This window comes from Puntigrus tetrazona, chromosome 4, assembly GCF_018831695.1.
Source record: "Puntigrus tetrazona isolate hp1 chromosome 4, ASM1883169v1, whole genome shotgun sequence".
Lineage (NCBI taxonomy): Eukaryota > Metazoa > Chordata > Actinopteri > Cypriniformes > Cyprinidae > Puntigrus > Puntigrus tetrazona.
Window position 1 is genome coordinate 21,736,677 of NC_056702.1, and position 25,394 is coordinate 21,762,070.

At 40.7% G+C, this 25,394-nt stretch overlaps 3 protein-coding genes across 4 annotated transcripts in view; all 3 read left to right on the forward strand.

Moving 5' to 3' along the window:
• LOC122343020 (NLR family CARD domain-containing protein 3-like) overlaps positions 1-25,394 on the forward strand; it is a 135,278-nt gene that overhangs the window by 62,875 nt on the left and 47,009 nt on the right. The window lies entirely within an intron of this gene.
• Positions 4,647-5,629, forward strand: LOC122343144 (NACHT, LRR and PYD domains-containing protein 6-like). Its single transcript, XM_043237502.1, has 3 exons — positions 4,647-4,910; positions 5,057-5,098; positions 5,588-5,629. Exons 1-2 carry the CDS (start codon positions 4,654-4,656, stop codon positions 5,064-5,066), a joined length of 267 nt encoding a protein of 88 aa, XP_043093437.1. The 5' UTR covers positions 4,647-4,653; the 3' UTR covers positions 5,067-5,098; positions 5,588-5,629.
• LOC122342301 (bifunctional apoptosis regulator-like) lies at positions 6,959-24,505 on the forward strand. Its single transcript, XM_043236096.1, has 9 exons — positions 6,959-7,360; positions 17,581-17,686; positions 19,631-19,812; positions 19,945-19,982; positions 21,320-21,428; positions 21,608-21,777; positions 23,234-23,378; positions 24,058-24,234; positions 24,314-24,505. The coding sequence occupies exons 1-9, from the start codon at positions 6,959-6,961 to the stop codon at positions 24,503-24,505; spliced, it is 1,521 nt and encodes a 506-aa protein (XP_043092031.1).

Here is a 25,394-nt window from a genome sequence, read left to right on the forward strand (position 1 = left end):
TGTTCATTGTATCACTTTCAAAATTCAAAGGCAGTCGACTCTCATCAAGTCCATCAAATATAAACACAAGTTTATATTCTGTATAAAACTTTGATTTCTCCAGGTCCTTCAATTCAGGATTAAATTTCAGCAGAAACTCATGGAGACTGACCTCTCTCTCTTTAATCACATTGATCTCTCTGAATGGAAGCAGGAACACACAGTCTATATCCTGATTAGATTCTCCTTCGGCCCAGTCCAGGATGAACTTGTGCACAGACACAGTTTTCCCAATGCCAGCGACTCCTTTGGTCAACACAATCTTTAACTCATTGTTTTTCCTCAGTTCAGTAAATATATCATTGCATTTGATTGTTTTGTTCAGTGTTTTTGTTGTTTGAAAGCATCATCAATCTTCAGAATCTCATGTTCCTGATTTACATCTTTCATATCTCCCTCTGTGATGAACAGATCTGTGTAAACAGCTTTCAGATCTGTGCCAGTTTCTTTGTTGCCCTCAAAAATGTATTTTACCTTCATCTTCATGTTGTTTTTGTGAGTTTTCAAGACATTTTGCAGCTCTACAATAAAAAAAAAGAGACAAAACACTAAACATATTTGTCATATTTTCAGCATAATTGTTATTATTAGTAACTGATTCAGACAGATTAAATTCATTTTTAACAATTTTCAGTTTTATTGATCTGAATGTCTATGCTCTTTCCAGATCACTTATTGATTGAGATCTTTATGCCATGAGATCAGTCTCACTCAAAACTGATGAACGGTTTCCACATGATCTAGCACATCAAACAGAATGTGTGTTTAAACTTGCTTTAAATAACCTTAGCATGTGTGACCGTAATCATGTCTCGGTGATACTGAATCTATTTTGTGACAGTGCCACCTTTTGGTTAACTTTAATTGAATTCAAATACATTATAAGATGTTTAAGCAAGGCTTTCAGACCATTGTAGGCTGGGTATCACTGGGGACACTTCTATATATCTGTATGAAATCTGCCTCTGATGTGATTTCTTATTTCCATTCACAGGCAGTGATATGATATATGTGGATTATATGTGATATGTTGTGAATTACCTCTAACAGGGACAGATGTCTTCATATTGTCCTCAGTCTGAGCTGGGAAAGAGAAAAAAAAGAGAATCACTCACTGGGAAACATTTATCTCAGACATTTATCTCTCACATCAGCAGAGCAAAGAGGAAAAGAGCTTTAATTAAAACCTTCACACTGTTAAATATTTAATCACGTTACAGTCACAGTAAATTAAATGTTACCTTGCTTGTGTTCATTCTGCAACTGTTCAGCCAGATCATTTTGGTTTATCTTTCTCAGGACGTCTACCATGACCTTCACAGCTTCTTCTGGTCCAAAACACATCACCATCTTATCTACTGTGTCACATCTATCTGCATTTTCCAATTCAGACTTTTGATAAAATTTCACTAAATGCCAATGAAAATTCTTCAGTTCATCTTCTGCCAGCTCCATCAGTTGGTCCAAGAGCAGCTTTTTAACAGACGCCATCGTCCTTCACCAACTCACGACTGCATATTAAGAAAAAGAAAAGAGCTAAAGTGAGCTCAAATATGACATTTTAAAAACTACAGTGAAAGCCTTTACAATTTTTTTTATATTTCTGCATAAATATGACCCAAAACCTAAAATTTCTCCTGAACATTGACAAAGAAATTGTTTTCAGCATCTGATGTATCCTTATTTGCAAGTTTCCTACATCTTGTTCATCTTGTAGGACTTTCAGCCTGTTCCTCATTACATAACCACTTCAACTCTGTGATGTTGGTGGGTTTTCCTCAATTGAACTGCTTGTTTCAGCTCCTTCCACCTCTTTCTTTAACCGTTCTTTGTTGTCTTGCTGTATGGCCCACTTTCTCTTGAGACTGAGCTTTGGGCCAGATCTTCTTCTTTCACATGGTGAGTGTCTGATGAGCATTTAAAATTTGCTGAGCAGTTTTAGGACAAGTGTCTGTTTTAGGACAAATGGTTTAGTTTGGCTTTTTCATTTTTTGCAACAGCATTTAGAGTATTACAATATAATATTGTCTTTTTTTTTTTTTTTCTCAGGACTGACAAGGCCTCTAAGGCCAAAAATTGTTTCCTCTTTTATTAAATTTTCTTAAATTAAATTTGTAAAAAATGTTATCGATATACTAAATCATCTATTTTTGTTCTTCTAAATCCTAAATAGAGTCCAGATATAAAAAAAGAAATGCATGCTTTCATGGTACGCAACAGAGAGAGCACTCAAGATCCAGAAGTGTCGCATGGTTGCTACACTGGCCGCGTTCACAAAGAAAAGAGAGCTAGAAGAAGAAACTGTTCTTACTAATACATATTTTATCTCTGGCTATACTTTAACTAAATGCTACATATATCATACCTAATGTCTTTTCTCAATAAACTACTTTTAAACATGATGTTATGGTGGTCTTTCTTTTTACTATTCAATAAAGTAAATACAATACTATGTGTACTGTGTATCTTATAAATACTTATCAAATAAAAGAATACAATATTCTGTGTGGTCTCTTCTTCTTGATAAATCAGTAACACATCCCAATGTGTTTACAATAAAAGGTATCACTCAAATAAACAAGGCAAACTTACAAAAATCTGGAAAATGATGGGGTTTGATAGGCAACTAGTAAAGATTCTTATCATTCATGTGTTTATTCTGAGGCATTTTTACGCTTTGTCCATCATGGCAACAATAACTATTAAACAATCAATTGTTTTACAATATAGATGAAAAATATTTTTGTGCCTGGATCCTAATAATGGCTGGTTGGGGCTATATTTATATCAAATAAACTATGTTCATATAGCATAAAAAATGCTTTAAAAGTGTGCGAAACACTTAAAACTGTTATTTTGTATGGTGTATTTTAAACATTGAGAAACATCATGTTGCACATATCAGGACGTTAATGAAAAAGTAGAAATACAGCTTCTTTTATTGAATTATTCTATTGTAGATTTCACCATACAGACACAGAGAGCATGAAGCTGCTCATCGATAGTTTCTCACTCAAAGAGTTAAGAGCACATAATAAGAAATAGAAGAATGAGAAGTAGTGAAACCACCTCACGTCCTGTCACGAACACGAGATGAACGCGACCGATCCACTTCCAGCGACGAAGCACGCGACTCTCCTCAGTCCCTCACGCCCCAAGAAGTTTGGTTACTTCACAAAGACTTCCTGAATATAACTGTCTCTATGGCCGCTAGGTCAGCTTCACGCACGGCATGTCGAAGTGTTGACTCGCGGGATCAAAAAACCTTAGATGCACTTTAAATAATAACACAAAACAAAACAAGAATCGTCACGAAACGCTTTGAGCCTTATATTTCGGTGAATATAACAGTCTCCGAACGAAGTACGAACTTTTCCCCGACGACAGATCCTGACGGAAGCCCGCACTCAAACATTTTTTCTCACGCCACAGAAGCAGATTCGAGAGTTTGCTATCATTGAATTATTTTACAGTCATTTTACATTTGATTCAGTTGTCCCTGTGTTTATGATAAATTCATTTACGGTACAGTGAGCAAAATAAAACGCACCTGTCCTGTTGTTAACGCACATTACTCGCACAAAATAACCCCCAAATTCCTCGGCCCAGAATGATGCCAAACCCTTCTAGGAAGTTCACTCAGAACTGAATCCTACTGATTCTCCAGCCCCCTCCAAACAAGCCACGCCCTATGTTTTCTCATTCAATATTCCGTTTCTTTTGGAAGTATGTCACAATACGGAAGTAAAGTACGGTTAATATATATTTTCAGTAAAATTGTTGCTTTTGAAATTGAAATCAATCCTTTAATCTATTCACTGATTTAAAAAAAAAAAAGAATCTAATCAAAATAAATCTAGTCATTAGCGGCAGAGTTTTATATTGATGTTGAGTTTTAGTAATAAATGTATACTAATAAAACTGGGAAAGAAAAGTTATACTCTAGGGTCTACCAAAATTATTCCATTCCCAGTTACTTTGAACCAGAGCAGAGTGAATGTGAGAATGGATGTCACAACACATGCGTTCTTCTCTAAAAAAAGAAGAAAAAACTGGTTTAACTTGTTACGTAAAAGCTGTAAAAGCTCAGAGGTGTGGAACACTACAGTTCACAGGACGAAGAAGAAAGATCTGCACACGTTTATCTGAGGTGAGTTCAAAATGAAGCTTTGATCTCTTTTTCTGATCTTTATATATAATTACACCTGGATATTTAACTCAGATTTTACTGGGATTCCACAAGCTGTAACTACATTATAGATAAGAGTTCACCTTTAAAAAATTGTGGCTGAAATGTAGAATATTTATGCATACTTACATTATTCACGTAGCCAACGAAAAAAAGCTTTGTGCTTTAATATATTCAATACAAATGTGTCAATGGACAAAGTCAATCAATCTATGTTAGAATTATTAACAGACTATGTTTAAAAAAGGTATACTATTTAAGTTGTTTTGGGTCATATTTATGCAGAAATATAGAATGCTGTTAAGGGATTTACCGTAGATATTAAAAACATCACATACATTTGGGTTCTTAGGTCCACATGTTAAGAGTTGAAGTACTTCAAATGTTTTCTTTTCTTGACCTGCAGGCAAAGGTGGTGAAGGACGATGGCGTCCGTTAAAGAGCTGCTTGTGGACTTACTGAAGGATCTGAAAGAAGCTGAACCAAAGGAGTTTCATTGGTGGTTAAAGAATGGACATCATAAGCCTATATCAAAGTCTGAAATGGAGAAGGCAGATGTATTAGACACAGTAGATAAGATGGTTATGTGTTTTGGACCAGAAGACGCTGTGAAGGTCACGGTAGACATCCTGAGAAAGATGAACCAAAATGATCTGGCTAAACAGTTGCAGAATGAACACAAGTAAGGTAACATTTAATTTACTGTAACTGTAACGTGATTAAATATTTAACAGTGTGAAGGTTTGACCTCTTTCCTCTTTGCTTTACTGATGTGTTTCTGAGATTAATGTTTCCCAGTGAGTGATTCTCTCTTTTTCTCTCTCCCAGCTCAGACTGAGGACAATATGAAGACATCTGTCCCTGTTAGAGGTAATTCACAACATATCACATATAATTCACATATATCATATCAATGCCCGTGAATGCAAATAATAAATCACATGAGAGGCAGATTTCATACAGATATTTGGGAAATTGCCCCTAATGATTCTCAACTTACAATGGTCTGAAAGCTTAAACATCTAATAGTGTAATTGAACTTTATTAAAGTTAACCAAAAGAGAGACATGATTACGGTCACACATGCTAAGGTTATTTAAAGCAAGTTTAAACACACATTCTGTTTGATGTGCTAGATCATGTGAAACCATTCATCAGTTTTGAGTGAGACTGATCTCATGGCATAAAGATCTCAATCAATAAGTGATCTGGAAAGAGCATAGACATTCAAAAATTGTAAAACTGAAAATTGTTAATTATGAATTTAATCTGTCTGAATCAGTTGCAAATAATAACCATCATGCTGATATGAAAATATGACAAATTTGTTTAGTGTTTTTGTCTCTTTTTTTATTGTAGAGCTCCAAAATGTCTTGAAAACTCACAAAAAAACAACATGAAGATGAAGACAAAATACATTTTTGAGGGCAACAAAGAAACTGGACACAGATCTGAAAGCTGTTTACACAGATCTGTTCATCACAGAGGGAGATATGAAAGATGTAAATCAGGAACATGAGATTCTGAAGATTGATGATGCTTTCAAGAGCAAAAAACACTGAACAAAACAATCAAATGCAATGATATATTTACTGAACTGAGGAAAAACAATGAGTTAAAGATTGTGTTGACCAAAGGAGTCGCTGGCATTGGAAAAACTGTGTCTGTGCACAAGTTCATCCTGGACTGGGCAGAAGGAAACAACAATCAGGATATAGACTGTGTGTGTTCCTGCTTCCATTCAGAAAGATCAATGTGATTAAAGAGAGAGAGGTCAGTCTCCATGAGTTTCTGCTGAAATTTTATCCTGAATTGAAGGACCTGGAGAAATCATAAGTTATAAACATGTGTTTATATTTGATGGACTTGATAAGAGTGGACTGCCTTTGAATTTTGAAAGTGATACAATGAACACTGTTGAGGAAAGATCATCTGTAGATGTGCTCTTTACAAGTCTGGTCAAAGGTAAACTGCTTCCATCAGCTCTTGTCTGGGTCACATCACGACCAGCAGCAGCCAATCAGATCCCTCCTCAGTATGTAGGTTTGTTCACAGAGGTGAAAGGATTCACTGACCAACAGAAGGAGGAGTACTTCAGAAAGAAATTCACAGATGAGAGTCTGTCCTCCAGAATCATCTCACACATTAAGACGTCTCGTAGTCTCTACATCATGTGCCACATTCCTGTGTTCTGCTGGATCACAGCCACAGTACTTCAGGATATTCTCACTGAGAACAATGAAGAGAACATCAACACAACACTCACTGAAATGTACATTCACTCCCTGCTGATACAGATGAACATAAAAAAACAGAAATACAATGAACAAGAAGAAAGAGAACGTTCAGAGCACTTACTTTTAAATAGAAAGATGATTCTGAAGTTAGCCAAGCTAGCGTTTGAACAGCTGAAGCAGGGAAACATTGTGTTCTATGAGAAACATCTGAAACCATGTAGTATTGATGTGAGTAAAGATGCTGAGTTCACAGGAATGATCGCTGAGATCTTTAAGAAGGAAGTTGGACTTTATTAGACAAAGGTCTTCTGCTTTGTGCATCTGGGTGTTCAAGAGTTCCTCGCTGCAGTGCATGTGTTCATCTGTTACCTGAAAAAAACAAGCAAGAGCTTAAGTTTTTTTTTGAGAATTCACAAAGTACAGTCATACAAAATCTTACATTTCCTTTTAGAAAGGTCAAATTGCATGACTTAACAGAGCAATTGAAAAAGCAATGCAGAGTAAGAGAGGACATCTGGACCTGTTCCTGCGGTTTCTGATGGGAATTTCAGTGGAATCCAGTCAAAATCTGCTCAAAGGCCTGATCACACAGACTGAAGACACCACAGAGAGCATCAGAAATCTAAGTGCACACATTAAAGAATTACAACAACAGGACATCTCAGATGAAGCTTCAGTCAACCTGTTCTACTGCTTACTTGAACTCAAGGATAATTCATTATATGAGGAAATCCAGAGTTGCCTCAGTTCAAATGAACATCCAGGAAGAGATCTCTCATCTTCAATGTGCACAGTGTTGACCTCAGTACTGCTGATGTCAGAGAAGGTGCTGGATGAGTTCAAGCCAAAGAGGTTCACATCAGAAGAATCAGACTACAGGAGACTCATTCCAGCTGTGAGATGCTGCAGAAAAGCTCTGTGAGTATTTCACTGACTGCTGTTTAATTAAATGATTTGTTCTACATCACTAAATAATGAAATGTAAATGCGAAGTTTCCCCCGATTATGAAAAGAAAAATAAGTTATTGCAGAAAAAAATGAACATCAGTAGATAATCAGGCTAAAACATTCTAATTTGGCAGATTTAAAAGCTGTGGTTTTAATGAAACATGCTATGAAACTCTGTCTTCTGCTCTACAATCATCAAACCATCTGACATAACTGAACCTAAGTGATAATCACCTGCAAGATTCAGGAGTGAAGCTGCTTTCTGATGAACTGAAGAGTCCACACTGTCGACTAAACATACAGAGGTTTAACAATCACACACGTTCGAAAATTACTATGTTCAAATATGTTAAAAAGTAGGTATTTCATAGTTATAAGTAGCAGATATTTCAGATATTTCAGTATGATTGTATCAGTGTTATTTTATCTAGTCAAAAAAACAAAAACAGAATTTTGTAATACTGTTTTTCACTCATGAGATGAAATAAGACCTTAATGATTTTTAACAGTTTGTTCAAAAAAGTTATGTATTTAAGTTTATTTAAAAACATTTTACAGTCTTAGACAGGACAGGATATATAGTCTATACAGTACAAATGTGTACGTTTCTACGGAATCTACCTTGATGTATGTGACTTTTTTTCTTTCAGACAATTCCAATCAAATTCACTTGTCCTAGTCCTCCAAGTCTTTCCATTGTATTTATCATGTGGTAGCTTTTAACAGTTCAGAACACATAACGTATTAGTAATGACTTCCTCTCAATTGGCTCTTGGGGGTTGAACCACCCGCCCACTAAAATTATAGAGATTAAAAATGCCAGTTAAATTTTTTGTCTAAAAGGAAAAAAAATCCCATACACCTAGGATGCTTCAAAAGTATGAAAAACATCTAATTTTCATTTAGAATTTTCAAGGGTGGACTAACCCTTTAAGCATGTTCAACTACAGAGACAATCAGTGATGAACCCACCACTTGTATATAGTCTGTATATAATATGTATATAATTATCGTGTTAAACTTGTATAGATTTTCTACATGTAATCTCACTGCACAGTGTGCAATATCGCAGAAGATATAATATCATAATTGTTGTTTTAATGATGTGAGATTTGAAATTATCTAGTAGTTTTGCAAAACACACCCTCAGAGTGTGAAGTCTAGACTAGTGAGTGTGCACATTTAGAGTGATTTTCTTTACTGCTTGATTCTATTTAATAAAATACATTTAGAATGATCACAAATTAAAGACATGCAGGCAGACAATTTCATATAGTTAATTACCATGATGTAACAATTTAGTTCACTGAAGATGAGCATAGTGAGAACTCATGTGCAGTTTTATTTACAGAGATATAATCCATAATCTAAACAAACGAATACTTGACTTGAAACACACTTGCCTGAAAAATGAATAGACTTGACTTGGAATAGACTTGGCATGAACAGGATAGATTCATTGAAAGCAGGTTCCCTGATAGCAAACGCACATCTCAGAGACGTCAAATAGACGTCTGCATTTATATCTTCAAGGCATAGTTTTTTGTGTATTTGCTTATCTGAGCCACTGGCCTCTGCTTCTTCTCAGTGGAACATGCTGGAAGAAGAAAATTGGTGAATTTGAGGAGATCCTTCTCCAGTATTGAGGTATTCCTTCCACCATCCGACAATATTCCCAGTCGAAGTCAGCAGATTTCCACCTTCACTTAAATTTGGCAATATGGGAGTGCTTCCCACAAGCTGTTTAACTATTTTAGATTCACAAACTAGAATAAAACAGTCCAGGGATTTATCAGTAAGATTGGCGTTTTAGAAAAAAAAATTAATAATGTTTTTATTAATTAAAAATGTATTTGTCATGAATGAGCGGTCTGAGGCGTATGGATCCATGTGCAGGCTTTTATTAAACGAAGGCATGGTCATAGCAGGCAGGCGCCAAACAGGGTAAACAGATATATAGGAGGCGAGGCAATCACAAAATCCAGAGACAGGCAGAGGTCAGGTCAGGCGGCAAACAATCAGAATATCCAAAGACAGGCACGGTCAAAACCAGGAGAACTAAGACTAAGGAAAACTCGGGAAACAACAACAGAACAGGCGAAACAATGCAACCTGCAGGTGAGTGGCTTGCTGCAGTCTTTATAGTCCAGGAACAGGAAGTTGTCGCAGAGGGAGTGGATGCAGATAACCCAGAGGTCAGGGCTCCCTCTGCTGGCTTGGTGACATAGCCCCCTCCTAGGAGCGACTCCTGGCGCTCCACAAAACAAAACATAACTGTGAGCTTGGGAGGGGTTTCGGGAGGGAGTCAGTAAACTGAGACCAGGGAGGAAGAGACGGTGGGAGGAGCCAGGGTGAAGACGGGAGGAGTCCGGGGCGGGAGGCGATCCAGAACCCAGCCATGATGGTCAGTGGTGGAGCCGACGGAGGAGGAGCCATGGAGAGGTAACGATCATCAACCCCATGGAGCCGACCGACGCGGCGACGGAGCAGGTGGTCGTGGGGAGACTGAGGCAGAGGCGGAGGCGGAGGCGGAGAGCCGAAAAGCCAGGGTGTGACAGAGGCGCTAGAGGTCCTAGGCGATACCGCAGGCTTCGGCGACTGATGCGGAGACGGGGGACGAGAAGGACGCGGCGGAGCCAGAGCGACAGAGGACTGAGGTGGAGCCGGGGGAAGGGAGGAGCCTGACAGAGCCGGAGGGATGGAGGGACGAGGCGGCTGGAGGAGTGAATCCTGAGGCGACGGATGGTCGATGACCGACCAAGGCGAGCGGAGAGACGATGGAGCCTGGTGAAGCTGGTGGATTGACGGAGCACGGTAGAGAGGAGGGAGCTAGGAGCCTAAGGGAAGCCGGCGGGTCTACAAGCCGAGGTGGAGTCTGGGACTCGGAGGCGGGACGGTGAAGCGAGGGATCCTTCACCCACGGCGGCGATGGAGACTGGCAGACCCGTGGCGAGCTCCAGGTGGAGGGCAGAAGATGAGTGCAGGGGCTGCTGGGATCCATTGACAACGTGTAGCAAGGGTGGGAGGGTGGGATAACTTGAGGCTTTGCACGCAGGCGCGGGCACTGGAGGCTTTGCACGAGGCGCGGGCACTGGAGGCTTTGCACGAGGCGCGGGCACTGGAGGCTTTGCACCAGGCGCGGGCACTGGAGGCTTTGCACCAGGCGCGGGCACTGGAGGCTTTGCACCAGGCGCGGGCACTGGAGGCTTTGCACCAGGCGCGGGCACTGGAGGCTTTGCACGAGGCGCGGGCACTGGAGGCTTTGCTGGGCAGGCGGCAGCCATCTTGGGAGGCGGCTCTGGGCAGGCGGCATCCATCTTGGGAAGCGGCTCTGGGCAGGCGGCATCCATCTTGGGAAGCGGCTCTGGGCAGGCGTCATCCATCTTGGGAAGCGGCTCTGGGCAGGCGGCCTCCATCTTGGAAAGCGGCTCTGGGCAGGCGGCATCCATCTTGGAAAGCGGCTCTGGGCAGGCGGCATCCATCTTGGGAAGCGGCTCTGGGCAGGCGGCATCCATCTTGGGAAGCGGCTCTGGGCAGGCGGCATCCATCTTGGGAAGCGGCTCTGGGCAGGCGGCATCCATCTTGGGAAGCGGCTCTGGGCAGGCGGCATCCATCTTGGGAAGCGGCTCTGGGCAGGCGGCATCCATCTTGGGAAGCGGCTCTGGGCAGGCGGCATCCATCTTGGGAAGCGGCTCTGGGCAGGCGGCATCCATCTTGGGAAGCGGCTCTGGGCAGGCGGCATCCATCTTGGGAAGCGGCTCTGGGCAGGCGCCGCCATCTTGGGAAGCGGCTCTGGGCAGGCGTTGGCCATCTTGGGAAGCGGCTCTGGGCAGGCGGCCATCTTGGGAAGCGGCTCTGGGCAGGCGGCCATCTTGGGAAGCGGCTCTGGGCAGGCGGCCATCTTGGGAAGCGGCTCTGGGCAGGCGGCCATCTTGGGAAGCGGCTCTGGGCAGGCGGCCATCTTGGGAAGCGGCTCTGGGCAGGCGCATCCATCTTGGGAAGCGGCTCTGGGCAGGCGGCATCCATCTTGGGAAACGGCTCTGGGCAGGCGGCCATCTTGGGAAGCGGCTCTGGGCAGGCGGCCATCTTGGGAAGCGGCTCGGGAAGGTGGCCATTACTGGAGTTGATGCTGTATCCTTTTCCTCCTCAACACCCAACGTGAAAAGCTGACCCCACAGTCACTAAACCAAACTCAATAAACTGAGCAAGCGACTCACGTGGACCCTCGCGAACAAGTTTAGATTTGAGCGGCTGATGTACTCCCTCATGATACAACTCAATCAATAAACAGTCCGGTATGTCAGAGAGGTAAGACATGTCCAAAACTCTTGAGTATAATCCTCAATCGATCGGGTACCTTGCTTGAGGGCCAATAAACGCCTAGCGAGGGTCCTACCTGGCCATGGATCAGGTGAAAAGCCGCTGGATCCTGGTGTGAGGTTGCATTCTGTCATGAATGAGCGGTCTGAGGCGTATGGATCCATGTGCAGGCTTTTATTAAACGAAGGCATGGTCATAGCAGGCAGGCGTCAAACAGGGTAAACAGATATATAGGAGGCGAGGCAATCACAAAATCCAGAGACAGGCAGAGGTCAGGTCAGGCGGCAAACAATCAGAATATCCAAAGACAGGCACGGTCAAAACCAGGAGAACTAAGACTAAGGAAAACTCGGGAAACAACAACAGAACAGGCGAAACAATGCAACCTGCAGGTGAGTGGCTTGCTGCAGTCTTTATAGTCCAGGAACAGGAAGTTGTCGCAGAGGAGTGGATGCAGATCACCCAGAGGTCAGGGCTCCCTCTGCTGGCTTGGTGACAGTATTAAAATGTAGAACCAATAATGAATATGCATTGTGAATAGATAATAATAGACAACTAAATATGAAGAAAGATGGCAAAGAATTTGTAGAAACAAATAGAGTGAAGACAGAATGTCTCTCCTAGGACCACAACCTTAATGTGGTGGAGGGGTTTGAGTGCCTCAGTGGCCCTAGGAGCTATGTTGGCCGGGGCTATATGGCCCTGGTAGGGTCTCCCAAAGCAAACAGGTCCTAGGTGACAAGCTAGAAAAAGAGCAGTTCTGTTGGATCTGTTGGCAGGGGAGGAAGCCAGACAGACTCAGCAGGCCCAAACGTGAGGGTCTGTGATGGTACTGTGAAGGTCTGTTCAATCAATCAGTCATTTTTATTTATATAGCGCTTTTAACAACACAGGTTGCATCAAAGCACTGTACAGTATAATGTAGAAGAGTACAATGACATGGATGTATAATGACGAGAGTGACCAATTTCTTATTAAATGCAGAGACGGTCTCTGTAATCAATTCGACGTTAAATCACTAGAAGTTAAGTGTCCCCAACCAAGTAAGCCAGAGGCGACAGCGGCAAGGAAACGAAACCCCATGCATACAGAATGGAGAATAAAAAACCTTGGGAGAAACTAGACTCAGTTGGGGTCAGTTCTCCTCTGACCGGACGCCCAGCACTTAACTTCCAGTTCAATTTTAAATGCAATAGTGTAAATGACTTAGTGTGTGTGTGTGTGTGTGTGCATCAGGATCTGGTGATCTGTCGACGGGCGCATCTAGGTTTTCAGGTTTTCTGAACATAATCTCTGTGTGCTGATCCACCATCTAGTCTGGATACAAACTGTGAAAACAGATTGAGAAAGAGACAGGACTAATATTAGCGTAGATGCCATTCTTTTTACGATGTCACAAGTACATCGTATTTTAGAGTAGTGTTCCAGCAAATCTAAGTAATGCAGCCTAAAAATCCTTTAACGGATTTGAATAATAAAAAGTGTGTTGGTGTGTGTTATGTGTAGGCTAAGTTAAAAGATGTGTCTTTAATCTAGATTTAAACTGGCAGAGTGTGTCTGCTTCCCGAACAGAGTTAGGGAGATTGTTCCAGAGTTTAGGTGCTAGATAGGAAAAGGATCTGCCGCCCGCAGTTGATTTTGATATTCTAGGTATTATCAAATGGCCAGAGTTTTGAGAACGTAGCGGACGTGTAGGACTATTATGTGATAAGAACTCGCTCAAGTATTGAGGAGCTAAACCATTCAGGGCTTTATAGGTAATTAATAAGATTTTAAAATCTATCCGATGTTTGATAGGAGCCAGTGCAGTGTTGACAGAACGGGCTAATATGATCATACTTCCTAGTTCTAGTAAGGACTCTGGCAGCTGCGTTTTGGACTAGCTGAAGTTTGTTTATTAAAGCGTGCACAGAACAACCACCCAATAAAGCATTACAATAATCTAACCTCGAGGTCATAAACGCATGAATTAATATTTCTGCATTAGAGGTTGAAAGCATATGTCGTAATTTAGATATATTTTTAAGATGGAAAAACACAGTTTTACAGATGCTAGAAACATGATTTTCGAAGGAAAGATTGCTGTCAAACAGCACACCTAGATTCCTAACTGATGATGAAGAATTAACAGAGCAGCCATCAAGTGATAGGCTGTGTTCTAGATTATTATATGTGGGGTTTTAGGTCCAATTATTAGCACCGCTGTTTTTTCAGAATTTAGCATTAGGAAGTTACTCATCATCCAGCTTTTTATATCGACTATGCATTCTGTTAGATTTTCAATTTGGTGTGTATCACCAGGCTGCGCTGAAATATAGAGCTGAGTATCATCAGCATAGCAGTGAAAGCTAACACCATGACTCCTGATAATATCTCCCAGAGGTAACATGTACAGGTTGAAAAGTAACGGTCCTAGCACTGAGCCTTGAGGAACTCCATATTTCACTTGTGATTGATATGATACCTCCTCATTTAATGCTACAAACTGATAGCGGTCAGATAGATATGATTTAAACCATGCTAAGGCGCTTCCTCTATTGCCAACATAGTTTTCTAGTCTATCCAAGAGAATGTTGTGATCGATTGTATCGAATGCTACGCTAAGATCTAATAGCACTGTTGGGCAACCCCTGAATCCGGTGGTGGACACCGGAAGTAAGGAATGGCATCGAGCTGAAGAAGGAGTCCTATCGAGCCTGGTTGGCTTGTGGGACTCTTTATTGAGCAGTTTGGATCCTCCAGTTTTTCAGAGAAATGATCAGTTGACAGCTCCGCCCCTCTTGCCACCCAAGTATTGAGTTGAATATGTTTTTAACAGAATTAAAAAAGCTGTAAAAGTGTGTTGGTTGTGGCAATTATTACACAAAACGCAGAAAGAAGCCATTACATTGGCCACTAGGGGCCTTTTTCCTATATTATGTTTCTTTTGTGGGATATTTTCTATCCTTTGTGAATACTTATTAATGTTGTTTTATTTTTTATATTTCTATACAAATGTTTTGCATTAATTCACAGTTTATTATGAGTATTATAATCGGCTATGGCATTTAAATACAAAGTAGCAAATATATCTTTTAAGTAGTATTGTATTTGTGCAAGCAATATATTGTCCAAAAGAATGTTAGTTGAACAGGGAACTGTCAGCTAACGTCCCTGGCCTATGTCTGCGTGCAGAGGAGTAATAAGCAAGCTGCATGCTTGGGAGTTGAGAGGGTCAGGGGTCATGTATGTCTCCCTTCAGGTTCTATAGGTCACAGATGGAATGAGGAGGTCAGCTTTCCTGAAAAGAGGATACAACAATAAATGGGCAATTGAGTCAGATAACTCGAGGGGGTGTGAACTGAAGAGAGACGACGATAAATATTGAGAACTGCTGGAGTGTGGACACACTCTCTTTGTGTGAATGAACTCAGCAGCTGATGTTTGTATCATATGCATCTGTCGAATAAATGATTTGGAATATAATGCCCCAGGAGCCTCTGAAAATATTTACATATTCAAGCAGTTTAACACCGAATTGGCACGCTCCTGTGTGAGGTGTGCCGTCTGATCCAGCTCCATCCCAAGAAAAGAGATCCTCTGTGTTGGACAGAGTTTGCTCTTCTCCTGGTTGATCCGAAACCCCAACTGGCTGAGGTGCTGTAGCACCAGATCCCTGTGTTCGTACAACTGAGCCCGGGACTGAGCTAGAATGAGCCAGTCATTCAGTTGGTTGAGGATGCGAACGCCTTGCTCTCTCAGTGGAGCAAGGGCACCCTCGGCGACGAGATGGCTGAGGCGGGCCATCGGCAGCTGGGTAGAGGCAGCAGCTGCACGCCGAGGCAGGATGTTTCTTTTTTCTAATCACCTCAGTCTGCTTCTGGGCAGCGGAGAACTGCTGGGCAAAGTTCTCCACAGCGTCGCCAAAGAGGCCGGTCTGGGGCATTCAAGGAACGTGTCTTGTCCACCTCGCGCATGTTGACCAGACACAGCCACAGATGGAGTTCCTTGACCACCGTAGTGGCCATGACACACCCCAGAGACTGCGTGCAGACCTTCTGCCGCCTGTGGCGCGAGGTCCGTCACGATACAGAGTTCTTTCAGAACTTTCGGTCATGACCACCCCGTGCAGATCCTTCAGTGCCTTGGCCTAATGAACCTGCATCAACGCCAAAGCGTACTGCAGACGCAGCTTGATCGCGGTATACCCCTGGCTGCGCTGCTGCTGTCAAGGGTGGTGAAGGAGGAGCCACTGGGGCAGTTTCTGGCAGTGAAAGGTGCCTTCCACATCCCTGTAAGCTCCTCATGCACTTCCGGGAAGAAAGGTACCAGGGTGGGGCCCTGAGAACCAGCGCGAGCCACCCTTAAGTACCAATCATCCAGCCTCGGTGGCCTGGGCAAGCATAGCCACCATTTCTGTATCCAGTACAGTCAACGCCTGGTAGATGCCGAGCAAACCGGATCTTCACTTCCAGAAATGTCTGGCTCACCTTCCTTGACTTCTGATCAACAGGGGGAGCCCAAGAGGGTACAGCTGATACCCCACGTGAGGGTCCAGACTGCCCCTTTTGCAGCTCCACTGGTTGCAGAGTTTAAGCATTGTGTCACAACCCAAAATGGACCCCACCTGTCTGCAGCCAGGATAAGAACCAAGTCGAGCAAACACAAGCTCCGCCCCCTTTTTTCAAGGTGACAGAGCCCGCCCATCACTCCGAGATGACCACCTCCCCGCAAGGAGATGATTCATCCACAACTGTCACCTCAGCAGGCAACAGGGGATAGCCGCTCTGCACACAAACAGGGGGGTAGTGCAGCCTGATTGTGGCAATCCACTCGACGCAGGAAAACGACCTCCGCTGAAACACTGTAGTCCAACACTCGTAGATCGCCTTTGGAGTAGAAGAACAGTCACGCACGGCCCGGTTTAAAAGCTGAATATGCGCTGCACCCGCTGCTTATTTATACCCGCGCTGTGATCAACAGCAGCTGGATGCAATTAGCGCATGTCAATCTTCAAATGGCTCATTTAGATAAACTCGAAGTAGATTGGTCTCTCAAAGCCAGATTCCAATTCGTCGGTCATCCAACGTGACTTGGAGTGACCGACTGAAACAGAACATATTTATATTAATTAGTTTTCATTAAAATATAATTTTTTTATTATTATTATTATTATAAATATTAATATTATTGTTATTATACTACATTTTAATATTGATGTATTATTTCTTTTAGTATTTCAATTATTGAAATAAAAAGCAGATGCAAATATGCCAGCTGAAGTAATGTTTGCATTATGTCTAAATTAATAACTTGTTTACATCAAGACAAATAAATTGAAACAATTGTAGGATTTTGTGTATAAATCTACTGTGACACATTTAAAATATATTCTGACAGCTTCTCTCACTTACTGAAAGATATTCTTTTATACAACTTTACTGTCATTACAATATATTTTATTAAATGCTGTGATGACATATTTTATGTCCGAAGCTAATTTCAGTCTCGTGAGGAATCGATTATATTTATGATACAAACTTCAATTCAATTTGATCTCAAGTTGATTTGTTATAATTTCTGCACAAAAACGTTATTATTAATATGAACAAACTTCTCACACACACACACACACACACACACACACACACACACACACACACACATACACTCACATACACTCACTCACACACACACACACACACACACACACTGTAGTGATTGTTGTGTTATTAATGTCTCTGTTCTTCTGTTCAGATGGTTGTTTTTTCACACTGGATCCAAACACAGCACACACTGATCTCATTCTGTCTGAGAACAACAGAGAGGTATCCTGATCATCCAGACAGATTTGATGTGTATCATCAGGTATTGTGTAGAGATAGTGTGTGTGGACGCTATTACTGGGAGACTGAGTGGAGTGGGCTTGTGGAGATATCAGTGTCATATAAGAACATCAGCAGGAAGAGACCGGGTAAAGATTGTGTGTTTGGATCTAATGATCAGTCCTGGAGTTTGTTCTGCTCTCCTCACAGATACTCATTCAGATACAATAAGATAATGACTGATCTCTCTGTGAAGCCCATCATCAGAAGAAGAAGAACAGGAGAGTATGGAGATATCTACAGAGTAGGAGTGTATGTGGATGAGAGCGCAGGAACTCTGTCCTTCTTCAGCGTCTCTGACACAATGAGACTCATCCACACAGTCCAGACCACATTCACTCAGACACTCTGTCCTGGGTTTAGAGTTTATTCTGGATCATCAGTGAAACTGTGTTGATGAATCAGAAGAGACTGATGAGATTCTACCCATAATGCTTTGAGCTGCATGAATCAGTAACAGTGAGGGTTAAGAAAATCACTCTGGACCCCTCACATCCCGCACACTCCATCTTCGAACTGTTGCCGTCTGGTCGACGTTACAGAGCACTGAGTACCAGGACAGCCAGACACAGGAACAGTTTCTTCCCCAGGCAGTCCATGTCATGAACACTTAAGCACACTTATTTATTTAACATACAGATTTGCACATAACACTGCACAAACATAATTCCTGTTTACACTTCATGTTTACAGTATATATATATAATTATTTTTTTTGCTGTTTTGCACATTTTATATTCTGTATCTTGTATAGTGTATATAATTCTCTTTATTATTATCTGTCTTGTCTTGTTATCATGTTGCACTGTAGAGTTTCTGTCACTAAAACAAATTCCTCGTTCATTAGGAATAAGGCATTATATATCATGTGTCTTGTGAACCCTGGCTCTGCCAGGCTTTCGATCAGATGTGGATTGGCTAAATAACGCCTTTACTGTTATGTGCAATTGCCTTTATTATTTATCCCAGGTATGATTTTTATGTGGTTACAATATCATGATTATGGTTAAATAATAAAAATAAGATCATCGTTAAATAAGTTATTTAAATATCATAACCAAATTAGGCTACATTTATATTAATATGAAATATTTCAGCACATCAGATATAATCACAATTTCTATACATTATAGTAAAAAGACTTTATAGAAAAATGTTAAACTATAAATTTTAAAAGTTTTAAAAATGTAACAATATAATAACCTCAGAGGTAACTGGAGGTGAAAAACAATGTCACGTGGGCGTGGTTGTAGTAATACGTCTTAAAGGATATAACAAAAATTATTCTTTTAATACAGGAACTCAGCATCAACACACATAGAACATTTAATATGTTAAGGACCGCCAAGGAGAACGCAACAGACAGGGTGTAAAAGCACAGGGACATAATTGGGAGAACAAAAACAGGTGAGCAAGCATAGGTGAGAACTAATTAACTAATAATCACTACATCGAGGGCAGGAACAAGAAGGAAAGTTTTTTGGGCTTATTTAAAAATACATGGTTGCTCGTTCTTGAAATCTGACAAGCAATCTTTGTTTATGTTTGCCGAATTTTCCAGTAGGCTACACTAATTGACACTCTGTCTGCAACAGGTATTGTCATGGCAATCCAGCACAATACAAGTGAAATCCAAAACCGAAAGTATTTCTGTCAGGTTTCTCTGTGGTTCAGTCATGTGCACAAGCAGAAGACTTTCTGTTTCTGTTTGACCTGACTGGGACCTGAAGATCTGAAAATCAGTCACGATTTTGACAGTAAGATTCATGTTTCTTAATATATATGCATAAATTTACACATATAAAACAATATACATACAGATGAGGCAGTGGATGAATGTGTGGACAAGTGTTTTATGTGGTACTGTTGTTAGAGGAGATCACAATTAATGGAAGAGAAAATATCACAGCATAAAATGTGTATTTGTTATTCATTTTTGCTGAACAAGTCTGTTTGATAGGCTGCGAAAGACTGAACTAATTAGTGAAGTTAGAGATATAACTACATGTAACTATAATTGTTTGATGTTCTAGCATTGCTTGAACCTGTAGATGCTGTTAAAAAGAGTTTTCTGTTCTTTCTAAACTCAGTTCTGTACGAGGGCAAGATGACAGATGAATTCATCGCAATAGAGTCGGACCTCATCGAGTTCGATGAGGACATGGAAGAACTGTCGGCACCTGAGTTTGTGTGTCACTGTTGCTACGATGTCCTCGTAGATCCTACTACGCTTAACTGTGGCCATAGTTTCTGTCGCCATTGTCTGGCAGAATGGTTGCATTCCTCTCAACGGAACGAGTGTCCAGAATGCAGAGAGAGGTGGCAGGCTTTCTCCCAGAATTAACAGGTGGCAGCTGTCTTTCCCAGAATTAACATCCTCCTTCGGTGAGAGAACTGTTGCGAAAACTATAGACTTTTGAAAACACAATGGAATCCATTTACGTTTGAAAACTCTGGGGTCACGTTTCGGCGTGAACGGAGCAAAACAAAGACTTAAAAACGATGTTTCACACTGTGTATCCTTGACGACTCTGTAAACAATAACATTGTGCTTATTTTTGTACCCATAGATATGCTTTGGTAAATTCCCCATTAGATAGCTCCAAGCACGTAGATGCTTGCGCAATCTAATTCTGGAATTCTACCTATACATATCTATGGATGTACCTGCATAAATAGTCATGTGACATGCGTTTTAGGTTGTGAAGTGTAGATGGTCGTAGTTTCTGAAACACAGCTGTAGACAAGGAGCGTTTTCAATCCAAAATGTTCACCCTTAAAGATACATTAATGTAAACCCTTATATTTCTTCCATTATTATGTGGCCAGTGAACATTAAGTTTGCTCTGCCTGCTGTGTTTATTTTCTCTGCTTTGCATCCTGGAAAATGAATTCAATGCAATCCAGAGATCAACCAAAGTAAAGCAAAAAACATTCAGATTTTTGGTTGGTACTTACTGGTACTTATAAAAATCCCATAAAAGACCAGTTAACTACTGCTGTATGACGGACGCTTGACATTAAATCCAGACTACATGGTTATATTTTTGGTCGCATTATGTGGTTCTAGGATTTCTTCTTTAGGGGCACTTAGCCTTCAGAGAGACCATTAGATACAACAATACAAATGACCTAAATAAACAGCATTTTACTGTGCTTATGAAAACTGTATTACTGCATGAAGTAGTTACCTTACCAACAATTCTTGGTTCCCAGCATTATTCTAGCATTAGAATAACGTTATTCCGACCTTTTTACTCCTATATGATCATCCACTGTATGTCAGTAATCACTCCAGCACACACAACCCAGTATCCAATATTTTCTTAGCAGTTTTTGTTTAAGATGTAACCAAATGTGTTTACTTGAATACTCATCGAGCCAGCCATTGTGACATAATATTTTGTGTATTTGAGTATTTAATAGCTGATCTCGAAAAGTTATCTCTTTGACCATCATCTCGGTCTGCTATCTGCTCCAAAATTGACAATCTCCTTCCTGAGTTGGAATTATCAATGTGTTCCCTTGAGTTAATGTTACAAGCTGTTCTGTGACAGAGTCTGTGGGATCTGCTTGCCAGCGATGTTATCTGGTGCTAGGGTCAAATTTGATGACATCCTGTTGTCCTGGGCGTCTTTGTGAAAAGAATGCAAAACCATAGTCCATGGATATGTACTGTTTAATGCTAATTCATAATTTAATATGGCATGTGCATGTCCTAGGGATGCAGCGGAGAAGAAGTTTCCAGATAAGATAAAGAGACGGAGGACGGCTCTCCAGAGTGACCAACGGTTCCATTATTTTCTCCAGATATTCCAAAAGTATGGGCAGGTACTGAAGCAACAAATTCCTGTATCACAAGGCCTAGAACAAGCTATACAATACAGCTTTTGTTCTGGAGTCATGGTGGCATTGATGTGCATGGGGGTAAGATGCACTTTTTCTTATACGTACTGAATTGAATGGGGTTCGGCTGTGCACAGGACATAACACCTTGTGAATGTTTCTAGGTTATATTGTTTCGATATTACTGGGTTAGCACTGAATCCGATTATGACATCTTGGTTCAGAAGCCAATCAACAGGTGGAAACCCCATGATGTCATTCTGTGGGTGGAGCATCTGGGTCCCTGGAGCAATCAGTACAGAGAAACGTTCCACAAAGCACAAATTAATGGAAGGTGGGCACCATCCACACAAAAAACACACACATACACACAGAAATACAATTCAATGTTTTTCATTTTAGTGTCATGGTTTTATTAGTTACCTGAAAAAAATGTCTAACATGTTTTTGTTCATGTGTTTAGAATTTTTACATGTAAAAGGTGATGGCTCAAATTTGAGAATGGAAATTGAATTATGAAATTATTATGAAAAACTATATAAAAGGACATCTGCAATGTACAGAACAAAAGTACAAGAGTTCCTTAATACATTAGATTTTCCCTCTATCTGCGATTTATAAAATTAAATCACACTAACTAATAAAACTAAACTGCAGAAATTACCACTGAGGTACAAAAAGCCACTAGAAAAGTTTGGTTTAATAACAAATCTACCTAATGTCTAAAAATCTATATATCAAATGCAACTGCTAGAGTGAAAGTAAATGGGTCTCTATCGCAAATATTTTGCCTTGAAGGGAACTAGGCAGTGTTGCTGTCTTAGTCCTTCTTTTCTTCGCCATCTATATAGAACCACTGGCTCATATAATTAGACAGCACTTGTTGATACCAGGGGTGGAGAGCAATGGTATGTCATGGTGTGGTTTAGCGCAAAAGGAGCACTTGACGAGAATATAAAATAAAGTTTAATCACACATATACAGGATAATTACCTCGGGCAGGTAGGCAAACGGGCAGACAGGCAGATAAAACTAAACCCAAACGAACTGAAAAACATTTTACTACGCCATTTTAAGCAGGTGAAAACATTGCCTAGTGCCGTGGAGTCATGTTACTCCTTGATTAGATTCATGAAGATCAACAGTGACTTTACTTGATTCGTGAAGGTTAACTGTGACTTGACTAGACTTGAGAAATTGCAGAGAGAATATTAAGAAAGATTGTAAGAAAGTTCAGCTATGACTTCACAAGGTGTTCTTGTGGCCGCCATGTTTTTGTGAACATGCCTTGTCGCGTTCTTGCCTGTTGGATCCTGTTGTGGCCCGAATATTTGGTAACAGAGATGTGCGGATCCTTTTGCAAGCTTTATTTGAAGACGTGGTCTAGGGTTGAGGAAAATTAACATAATTCAGCTATTCCTCAGACAGGGGCAAACTGAGTAAGAAACGGCAAGACAAAGGTTAATCTAACCAAGTTAATCCAAAACGATAAATCCAGGGCAAGTTGCTGACAGACAAAACAAGATAAACCTAGCAAGAATGAAATGAAGGAAACAGACTAAGGCAATAAACTAGAAAAACTAGACTTATATTTAGACACAGAGAGGCTCTATACTGTAGACTAGATTCGTGACACTACATGAGTTGAAACCTTAAATCTACTGCCATCTTCCACAAGTGCTGCCATTACATTATCTAGTAGGGATGCGATATTCAAATAACTTTCATGACATTTCATAGCCAGCAGGTGTCACTACATTCATTATTGTATGTGTTTTTGTTTGTTTTAGTTTGTTGGCTCATCTCAGGGATGAAGAACTGTCTGCTTTTCCGTTTCATGTTAAGAATCCATCGCACAGACAGGTCATTCTGGAGGAAATCCGGAAAATCAAAGACCACAAAGTCAAACTACCCCAAAACCTCTGGGAGTACAAGGTGTGTCTTGTGTTTTTCTGGTAGTTATTATTTCATTCCGCAAAGAGCTCAGTCAACAGTTGTGCTATTTCTAGTCACTTATTAATTTTCCCTGCTCCTGTTTGTTTGCTAAACCACAGCTGAGTTCCCAATTATCAACAATGTGGGACTTGCAAGTAATTTGAAGCTTATGCGAGGAGTAATGTTTCTTCATGTGCCACAATTAATTTAGCCAAGTAGCCCCTTTACTCAGTTGGCTCTGATCTTCTTGAGCCATTGAGCAAATTGTCCTGCCTCAGCCTCAGTGTGGAGTTTTTAATTTTCCCATTTGATGAAACTTCAACATCATTTATAAATGCTATTGAGAATGAAAGAAAAGAATGAAACTGTGCATCAGTGGGTTGTAAATATGTGTGTGCACCTGGCATTCATCACTTTATAGGAGTCAAATGTCTCTATAAAGATGGTAATACCAGTAAATTTTGACCACGTGGAAACATTTTTCGGCCCCCATGAGAAAACAAGCTTAAAAATTCAGATGCAGGATTGGACACGCCTGCCATAAACTCTACGCTTTGTGGGAACATTCAAATTTGGTCACCATATCAAAATTTTAAAGAGGCCACCAACACATCAGAATTAGTTATTTGGATAATAACTTTTATAATTGTACTTTCAATAATTCTCTTTCCCGGTCAAGGCTGCAAATTTAGGAAAATCGCTGTTCCTCCAGTTTGGCCTGAGAGAATTTCCACGTGTCACTTTCCTCTACTTGTACCTGTTTGATTATGAAGACACCTTTCTACCCTTCATACACACCTGCTGTCCTGCATACATAACGAATGCAATGCAGGATATCCCACCTGACCACGTACCGGTGTGTGTTTGAAATCTCTCTCCACTGTGAACTTACAACAGTTTTAATATGCGAACAGGAAGTAACTGTGTGTTTGTAGCAGGAGCCAAGCCAACGTCAGTGGGTGGAGTTTCGTGTGAAGGTTTGTCTGATGCCCTATCTGCTACTGGTTGACTTTGCTTGGCAATGGCTGAGCGTTCATTGCTGGATATCATGGATTGTGATTGGTAATTCCATGGTGATGTCAGTAATGGAGTATGTTTATGTCTGGACACTGTGGAGAAGAAGATGATGAGGTACACATATAATTATTCTATATACAGTACATAATGTGCATACAGCAAATACTGTGTAGTTATATGTTGGTGATTAGGATTTGATCAGGTACTTGTTTTTGTGTGTTTGTGTGTATATTTCAGAACTCTTCCTAAGACGATTCTTCAGAAGACGCTCAATATGTTCTTCTTCACAGTGCTGCTGTGGCCCCTGATGCCTCAGTTCTTCTGTGACTTTGAATTCTACTGGGCGGACTCTTTTTCAGCCTGCTCATTTATATCTCTGTTCGAAACCTTTTCTTAAGCTGGCACAGGAATAAAGACCTAAATATGTTAAGATTTTTTTTCTCACAACAGCACAATTACTATTTCTGTTCCAAAATATACATGCTTAAATGTAATGTATCTCTATTTGGAAATCAGTACAATTGCTATTTTTAAAGCAGGTACAGCAATAAACATCTCCATCTGCTGGCACTGTTTTAAATTGACTCAAATCTACATTTTTAGGACAGATACAATTTGTTTCCTGGATGGATGCCGTTTTAAAGTTGGTTCATTCAGTTAATTTTGGTGTTCCACAGGGTTCCATTATGAGCCCCTACTTTTTAGTATGTACATCTATCCTCTTAGTCAGTTTCTTAGATTCCTGGTCTTAAGTTTCATTTTTTCCCAAAAAATAAAATAATGCTAAGCCTGGTGATACTACAGCTATTGGACTGTTAGAGTTTCAAAGATAAAAAAAAATATGGATGTCCCAAAACTTAATTGTCTTAATAGTGAAAAGACAGAGGTAATGCTATTTGGCACTCCACATTAGCATAAACAGTTGATGGTACAACTTTAGATTTGCTAAATTAAAAAAAACTAGGGGTGATATCTGGCACCAATCCAACATTTGATCCC

Excerpts from the sequence above, each read along its gene's own strand:
- LOC122342301 (XM_043236096.1), top strand. The coding sequence starts at position 6,959 with ATGCAGAGTAAGAGAGGACATCTGGACCTGTTCCTGCGGTTTCTGATG. Across the intron at positions 23,379-24,057 it reads AAAACCTCTGGGAGTACAAG|GCTGCAAATTTAGGAAAATC; the intron begins GTGTGTCTTGTG and ends TTCCCGGTCAAG. Across the intron at positions 24,235-24,313 it reads TCCCACCTGACCACGTACCG|CAGGAGCCAAGCCAACGTCA; the intron begins GTGTGTGTTTGA and ends GTGTGTTTGTAG.
- LOC122343144 (XM_043237502.1), top strand. The coding sequence starts at position 4,654 with ATGGCGTCCGTTAAAGAGCTGCTTGTGGACTTACTGAAGGATCTGAAA.